General features: G+C 37.2%; 1 protein-coding gene across 1 annotated transcript in view; it reads right to left on the bottom strand.

Moving 5' to 3' along the window:
* The window catches only part of rnf214 (ring finger protein 214), a 9,498-nt gene extending 1,489 nt beyond the window's left edge, over positions 1–8,009 (bottom strand). Inside the window, exons 1-14 of the mRNA XM_065266987.2 lie at positions 7,774–8,009; positions 7,550–7,646; positions 7,300–7,465; positions 7,156–7,215; positions 6,854–6,994; positions 3,982–4,115; positions 3,834–3,902; positions 3,643–3,739; positions 3,471–3,559; positions 3,284–3,371; positions 3,110–3,205; positions 880–1,385; positions 608–725; positions 389–535 (exon numbers count right to left, since the gene is read on the bottom strand). Of these exons, the coding sequence (XP_065123059.1) occupies positions 389–535; positions 608–725; positions 880–1,385; positions 3,110–3,205; positions 3,284–3,371; positions 3,471–3,559; positions 3,643–3,739; positions 3,834–3,902; positions 3,982–4,115; positions 6,854–6,994; positions 7,156–7,215; positions 7,300–7,465; positions 7,550–7,605 (1,767 nt within the window). The 5' untranslated portion in view covers positions 7,606–7,646; positions 7,774–8,009. The remainder of the gene's footprint in view (positions 1–388; positions 536–607; positions 726–879; positions 1,386–3,109; positions 3,206–3,283; positions 3,372–3,470; positions 3,560–3,642; positions 3,740–3,833; positions 3,903–3,981; positions 4,116–6,853; positions 6,995–7,155; positions 7,216–7,299; positions 7,466–7,549; positions 7,647–7,773) is intronic.
* Between the last annotated feature and the right edge of the window lie 823 nt (positions 8,010–8,832).

Raw genomic sequence — 8,832 nt, 5'->3', positions numbered from 1 at the left:
CGAAAATAAACCCCTGCTATTGAAAGTAACCTAGTGGACTATTTTCGGGCAGTGAGTAATATCACTACGCCTGCTGCAGCCATGTTACATCAGCAAAGTCACTGATTATTATGCCAGAATAAGAGTATAGTTCCTAGTTCCTAAAATATCGAAACTCTTTTGTTATTTTTTTAGCGTGATGCTAATGATCTAATCAGATTCAATGGATTGTGCTAAGCAAGCTAAAAGTGGTACCGCCAAACCCGGAGATCAGCTGAATAGATTCCAAAACGGTCAGAATCAAATGTTTAACTCTAGGGGAGCTGGAAACTGAGCATATAAAAAAATGGAATGTCCCTTTAAATGTAGTCTGGTTAATGAGATTCGATCAATGGTTAATGATTTCTACCTGTGGGGGTCTGTAAAAGCCTTGAGCAACAGGGGCACGGAAATGGTGCCTCATGGGATGAATCTGCTGAGCTGTGGGACGCTGGATCGGACCAACTGCACTGGGAAAGGCCCTGGTTCCAGATGGGGGCGCTATAGGTCCTGGTGGCTGATACCGCAAAAAAGAGTTATAGACGATGCACAGATTGAAAAGAAAATTAGGAATGGTGTGTGCGCTCACCAGTCTTTGATTCTGTGCAAGTTTCTGTGCAACCTGCGCTGTAACATCGTCCATTGACAGGCCAGCCATAGTACCACGTTCACTCTTGATTTGCTGTAAAACCCTTGTTAACTGTTCCCTATTACAGACACAATCAGATTGAAGAAAAGAAACCATTTAACTCACCACACACACATACATGTAAATCAACAAACTAGGTTAACAGAAAGACACAAATAATACACATATATACTAAAACGGCACTCATTTTTTTGTATGCATGATCATGGTACCTTGTGCATTGTGGAAAATGTGAGCCCAATTTCTCAAGCAGCTTGTCCAGTTTTCCTGCTGGTGCGGAATTTGATGGAAGGGGCTGAGGGGTGGGGTTACGTGTAGATGGGGTCTGCATGAATGTTTGGGAAAGACGCGCTGTTGATTGCGGATGAAAACCGGCTCCTGGATTATTTGGTAATCCCACATAGGTTCCAGGTGGGGCAACAGAGACACCTGAAACGCCTATATGTGTCTGTGCAGGTGTGACAGCTGAATGATAAAGAGTTTGAGGCAGGCAGGGGTTCGGGAAGGATAGTTGAGATTGTGGACCCATAGCAGAGCTGACGGGTGGATATAGCATGGTTTGTTTTGGAGCTGAAGGTGGGGGTGTGGCCGCTTGGGGTGGTGTAGTAGAGGCATGCATTTGGGGATGAACAAATGAAGTGCTATTGCTGGTGGGTGGACCACTGCTGAAAACTGGGTGAGGCACAGGATTCTGAAGTGAAGTCATTATCAGCTCGAACTTTAGAAAGTCAAAGACAGAACAAAAAATGACAAATTAGTGACACAAAGAAAAAATATATGCGTCACATGAATCCCGACCAACAGTTTGAAAACTCCTGGTATAGACCAATTTAGAGTAGACGTCACAGTTACGTCACTGCAAGCTGCGCGCGCAATGCGGTTGCAGAAAAACAGTGGAAATGAATGAGACACGAGTGAAAAGAGCAAGATAACTCACTAGAAAATGTCCTGTTGTGCTGTTAAGTGTCAGAATAAGAATGCCAAAAAAGATGGCTTTCATTTTTATAGAATACCATCGTCGAAGACATCATTTGAAGATAAACGTAGGTGTTTATGATTACAATAAGCCCTTAAACGGACAGAATCGAGCAAGGAAATCATCTGGAAATCTTTTAATAATTAGAATAGAAAATAAGTAGAGAAGATGTCCATGTGTGTTTCTTATAGCGTTTTTATCACGTTACAATTATAATTTATTCAGAACAAATGTTTTTTTATACTGAAAAAGCAATAATATCACAATTTTTTTATATTTCATAATTTTTTCGTTTTCTATTATTTCCTTATATCTTAGCTTATGTCTTCTTCCTGTTTGTTCTAAAATTATTATGTTTACATACTTAATAAATATATAAATATAGCACACACACACTATGTAAAGTGTTATTAATATATAAACAGCCCTTTTTAATGTATGTTTAAACATAATACTTTTATAATAGTTTTAGAACAAACACGTAAGATAAATATAAGGAAGAAATAATAGAAAACAGGAAAATTATGAAATATTTAATAAACGCTATTATATATAATACAGTATTGCTTTTATGTACTTTAGCGATTCAGACTGTAAAAATAATTGATTTAGCAAAAAAGAACAATACATATACATTACATACATGCATATCAGTAGCCAAGCCATTTAAACTTTTTATCTATCTAAAAAATAAACGTAACGTGATTAAAACGCTATAAGAAACATTGCATTAAAGGGAAACATAGGGGAATCAGACTTCGACAGAACACCGGATCCATAAAAATCACGGTTTAATGCTAAAAAAGTTCACAACCCTACAGCGGAGCGGTCACTTTCTGCAACCAGTTTGGCTCCGCCCACAAAAACCGTCATCTCTGTTTGCAAACACGAAATTGGTCTATAGGAGACCAACATTAAACCATCCTCCCCCACGACCAAATTATCAGACTACATGTATCATTTTACACATCGTTCTTCTTCCTGACCCAAACATCAGTTTCATCATAAATTCATGGGTAAAACATAATAATTGATTCTTGACTAAATGTTTACAAATTAATTCAAGGACAGGGCTTGTTTTGCATATGCAACACCCCAGTTACACCCTGAAATAGTAACATGAGACAATGTTTGGGGAGATATATTTTTTTTAGTTCTTAATTCCTAATGGCTTGGTGTCCTCTTCTTTTGCAATTTCACTAACAGTTGTTTATTGCTATTCTCTTACTAGTCTGAAGAATGCAAAACTGAATACAGGTGAAATTTTTTTACTGTTTTAAACCTATTTATCGTCACACTTTATTACACATTTCACCCACTAGAAAGGTGTATATAAAGGGCACATTTTGTCTATCATCTAATGTTTTTTGTTTCAAACGTAAAACATTAAAAGGTAAGACTCTTTAGTCTTGTAGTGTGCACTTGGTTAAAATTTTTTGGCCATAAATAAATAAACAGACACTCACTAAAGGTACTGGAGGAAGTACAGGGCGACTGATTGATGGCAAACTGTCCAACGGTTCACCTTGCTGCAGGAGCTGATGGTTTTCGTTAAATTTATTCTGTAAACAACAGAAAAATAAAGTAAGTTTGAGAAGATGAAATCCCTTTAAATAATACATTTTAGCTCCGCTCCTTACTTTTAAACTAGACAGACTGTTAACGACCACCTTTACATTCTGCTCCCACTTCTGCCGCTTTTGGAAGTTCTGCTGAGAAGGATTTAACCTGTCCAGAAAAAGCACATATCCCAAAGGAATCATATCACTTCAATGCACCAGGCATATTGTAAACAGACACCCATCAACACAAAGTCACACAAAGTACCTAAGATAATTCCAATATCTTTCCGCATCTGCAATCCAGTCCTCCACTTGAGAAATCACAAGCACCTTTTGCATGTTTAGTGCATCTATCTGCTCGGACAAACACAAATCCAGCATTAGCCAACAAGAGGCACGATTTATTATGTAGCCTGTCATATTTCTTTCAGGCGTACCTCATCCTGAAGAGCGGTCTGACTGGCTTGCTTTGCCTGTCTGCAAAGTGTCTCCATTTCCACCCTTAAATTAGCAATTTCCTGCTCCCAGGTCAGTCTGTTATATACACAAGAACAAAAACCAGATCAAGACACAATATCAGACAAAGAGACATTGTACGTGTTTCTACTTTTAAGCTTTGAATCTTTACTTCTCTTGATTCTGTTCCTCTATTAGCATTTTCAGTTTTTGGTCGGTTTCCTCCAGCTCCTGAGCGAGTCTAGAATACATACAAAGGTGACAAATGTGATGTGATTTACCCTAACAGACCGCTTGATGGCACCAAAATTTGCATTTACCTTGCTTTCTCCTTTTCCATTCGTTCTTTCTCAGCAGTAAGCTCTTGCCGTTTTACCATAAAGTTTTTCCGTGTGGTCTTGCTGCTATTTAGCTCCAGTTTCATGTGCAAGGACTCAATTTTTTCAATAAAACTCTGTAAAAAAATAGAAGCTGAATTTCAACACCATTGAAAAAAATGTATATGTGATACCAGGATAAGACAAATATTATGTAAAGCTTATTGACTGATAGTAATAAAATGCAGCATCTAAAGCTAGGGCCACACCAAAAGATTTTTAAAATCTTATCAGATTTTCAAAATGTGAGAGATCACAAGCATGATGAAAAAAAATCTATGATTTAGCTGTTTTGTTTCTTTAGTGTGTGAAATGCCACTTTGTTATCATCACAGCAGCACAGCACACACACTTCACCAACAACACGAGTCTCGACGTAGAACACAGAAAAATCTCGCTGAAATCTTGCAATGTCTTATGCTAAGTACACACCAAAAGATTTTTTCAATCTTATAAGATTTTCAAAATGTGATAGACCACAAACATGAGGATAAGAAAATCAAATTTAACGGTTTTGCTCCTATAGTGTGTGGTTTGCCATGATGTGTGAAAGACAGCACACCACACATAAACAGATTTTCAACCACAGTCTCGACTGTGAACACAGGAAATCTCGCAAAATCTCGCAAAATGTCATAATAAGCATGGCGGACGATATGCAGGAAAAATTTCAATAATAGTGTTTGGAATGATTTTCACATAAAATTCAAGGAAAAAAGGGTTTGGGTGAAGTCGTGGAGACAGTGGGAACATGGTCTATACAAGTTCACTAAGCGGGAAAACCGGCCTCTATTCGGACGGATTATCTTTTGGTGTGTCCCGGACTTAAGATGTGCTTAAGCCAGACAGATTTTGAGCAAGTCTAGTGCTAGTTAAATCACCATGTTTAAGATCGACACAAAATATTAATTTACGGGTAGGTGACAAATAAACCATAAATCTAATACATATAATATTAACATATGGAGTGACATATTTACTAATAAAATGAAGACAAAACTCTTTATGTTATTAGTAACTCTAACATTAAAGGAATATTCCATTTTCTTAAAAGAAAAATCCAGATAATTTACTCACCACCATGTCTTCCAAAATGCTGATGTCTTTCTTTGTTCAGTCAAGAAGAAATGATGTTTTTTGAAGAAAACATTGCAGGATTTTTCTCATTTTAATGGACTTTAATAAAGCCCAACATTTAATACTTAACTCAACACTTAACAGTTTTTTTCAACGGAGTTTCAAAGAACTCTAAATGATCCCAAACGAGGCATAAGGGTCTTATCTAGCAAAACGATTGTCATTTTTGACAATAAAAATAACAAATATACACTTTTAAAGCACAACTTCTCGTCTAAATCCGGTCGAGCGCGACCTAACGTAAATGCGTAGTGACATAGGTAGGGATGTGCATCGATGCATCGCGTTCCCATTGAAAAGACCTGTCTAAAAATCGATTCTTAATCGTAAGGCTCCGATTCAGTGTTTCATGCACAGCTTGTGCATGTACTACGGCTCCGTGATCAGTAGGAAATCCTGATCAATCTAAAATCACTATGAGTTTGACTCGTTTATAACGAGTATTTAAAAAAGCAACACTCGTCAAACACAATCATTCAAAATATTCTCTATTATCATGAAAATACCTGAAACAATCTGAAGAACAGCGATATAAATATTCCTGTAGACATTTCCTGGAATAGTGTTTGTAATGATACTTCTTCTGTGGCACAAATGGAGTTTCTGCACGAAAGCGCCCCTTGGCTTTTGAATGTGGCGGCATTTCACCGTAATTCATTCAAATTCATTCATTGAGAAAACGCGCATTTGCCCGATTAATTGTCACAACCCTAGACATAGGGAGGTCACTTGTTACATATATAAAACGCACATTTGTGGACCATTTTAAACAATAAACTGACAGAAAGACACTAATTAGTATCAGTTGACATACAACAACGTAGGAACGGTCCTCGTTCTCAACACTTGTAAACACTGGGGTGGAGTTTCGCGTTCGTCCTCTGTGACCTCTTGACGTCATGACGTATTGCGTGGGGTCACGTTGGCGCATCACGACCGGATTTAAACAAGAAGTTGTGCTTTAAAAGTGTATATTTGTTATTTTTATTGTCAAAAATGACAAGCGTTTTGCAAGATAAGACCCTTATGCCTCGTTTGGGATCATTTAGAGTCCTTTGAAACTCGGTTGAAAAAAACTGTTAAGTGTTGAGTTAAGTATTAAATGTTGGGCTCTATTAAAGTCCATTAAAATGAGAAAAATCCTGCAATGTTTTCCTCAAAAAACATAATTTTTTCTCGACTGAACAAAGAAAGACATCAACATTTTGGATGACATGGTGTTGAGTAAATTATCTGGATTTTTCTTTTAAGAAAATGGAATATTTCTTTAAGATAAATCTCTCTCAAGCTATTTGTATATTATGAGCGTTTTTTCCTAAATTTTTGCTATATCCAACCATACGACACATTAACATGCCAACTCACCTTACGCAGCTCAAACAAATAGATTTAGGTTAGCAGCAAAAGGTCATGGTTCGACCCCAGGGTACATACATCTATAGATAAAATGTATAGCTCTTTATGCACTATAAGTCACTTTGAATTAAAGAGTCTGTCAAATGCCTAAATATAATTTTAAATGTTCAAGAAATACATTATACCAGTATATGTGTTCCCTAAGTTACAAACCCACAACCTCTGCTCTGCTAGCATACGCTCTATCAATTGAGCTACAAAAGCACCAAGACTGCAGGAACGTTTTCTGATAGGATGATGTAAAAAAGGTGTGATGGGGAACCTGGTACTGATGATTCCTCTCTTCTTTTGACTTCTCTAGATTTCTGAAACAGACATTATGCTCCTCCTCTTCTGCTGCATGCTGCTTTGTTAAAGCCTCATACTGTTGGGTCAACTCAATACTGTAGTCTTCTAAGGCACGCTACAAAGAATGGGGGAAATCATAGAAATGTCATGTCTTTAATATATGTACATTCATATTACCAAAATAAAAATAAAAAGTATAAAATCATTAGACAAAAAGCAAAATATAATAGCTAAATATAGTTTTGCATGTGACAAAAAAATCCCCAGTGTGGTTACCATGTCTGATTCCCAGTCTTCTTTTGTGTTTGTAGAGCTTTCTTCTGTAAAGTTCTCTGTCTAAAAAGGAAACGACAATGAAATCGACACATCTACATGATTATCATTATTGTAACAAATGTATCTTCTGATAATGTGTCATACCTGTACAGTTTGGCTCTGGGTTTCTGTGCTTAAGGGAAATGTGTAATGTTGGTCTTTAGTATATTGATTTAATACTGCTGGGAAGCTCGTCTCGGAGGACCAGATGCCGGCTGATGATCTGCTCCATGGGGACGGATCCGGAGGCATCACGGCAGAATCGGGACCGCTGACAAGAAGGAGAGGACCACGGTTGTGTTAAACCGTTCAATGAAACCAGTTAAAATCGCAATTCAACATGTGTTTTACTTACTGAAGTAGATCCTCGTCTAAGGCCAAACTCCACTCGGATAGTATATCCCTTTCCATCGATTAAAAAAAGAAACGCAGCCACAAAAAAAGCTGTGGATCTGAGAAACAATAAGTAGATTTTAACGTGAGGGGTTATAATACTTGTGAAGGTGATTACATTAGTTTAGCGCTTTATATACCAACGATACGCTGATTTTTAAGATGTATTAAAACAATAAGACTTACATTAAGTCACGAGGATTATTTTGCAGTGAAATATGACCGCCAAAAGCAAAGCTAACGCTACAGCACAGAACGAAATCTAAAGCTCGTTTAGATTCACAGAGTGGCTCAAAACACACACACTATATCAGTGTATTCTTAATAAATTAAGCTAAATAAAACGAAAACTAAAAAGCCACAGACAAAACTGCTTTAACTTTTATGACATCATCCAAAAATCGTGTGTTTTACTTCCGGGATGTGACGTCACACGCATTTGAAACGCTTTACGTCGTTAACCCTTTAGATGCCAAATGCCTTTACCTTGGACTCATATCCCTGCTGAAAAGCAATAAAACCATTACAGAAAATTCTAATGGTTTTATTGGGAATTTTATTGGTTCTAATGGAATATGGCCCAAAACACACTACAGTGTAGTGGTTTTAATTGTAAAAGCTAATGGTTCCTAATGGTATTTTAATGGAAACCATTAGAATGTTCTGTAATGGTTTTGTTTTTTTCATCAGGGATTGCAGATACATAGGCCTATTAAAGAGTAACTAAACCCTAAACCAACTTTTTACAGTTAATGATCTGTAAGAATGGGGCTTTATAAGTGCTGTTCACTGATTTGAGTAACTTTTTTGAAATTTTGGTAAAGTGTTTCAATGCTAAAATATATGGTGTAAAAACGTCTAAGTGCTGCCCTCTTCAGGTTGAACGGTGGCTACTTCTGTTGAATTTTCCTATTAAATGTTGTGGTACCGCGTGACGTAAGTGGTACGAGCCTACGTAAGCAATTTGAAGCTCACCCATGGGGGCGGGGTTTCATATTTTATTGAAGCTTCCCGGACACCGCCATTGCTTAGCGAACACCCACCTGCTGTTAGCATCCCATTGACTCCCATTCATTTTGGCGTCACTTTGACAGCGAATAACTTTACATCTGAGGCGTTTAAAGACTTTTTTCCATTTGTCCATTAATTTTTTCTTAAGAAACACGAAAACGTATAAAAGGCTCCATTACCATGTATCTTACGTTACGGCCCAGTAGAAGCAGTTTTTGTAAAAAATAGGCTAGC

Source organism: Paramisgurnus dabryanus, chromosome 5 (genome assembly GCF_030506205.2).
Source record: "Paramisgurnus dabryanus chromosome 5, PD_genome_1.1, whole genome shotgun sequence".
NCBI classification, from domain to species: domain Eukaryota; kingdom Metazoa; phylum Chordata; class Actinopteri; order Cypriniformes; family Cobitidae; genus Paramisgurnus; species Paramisgurnus dabryanus.
Note: the sequence above shows the minus strand (reverse complement) of the source record. Positions and strands in the feature narration are given on the sequence as shown.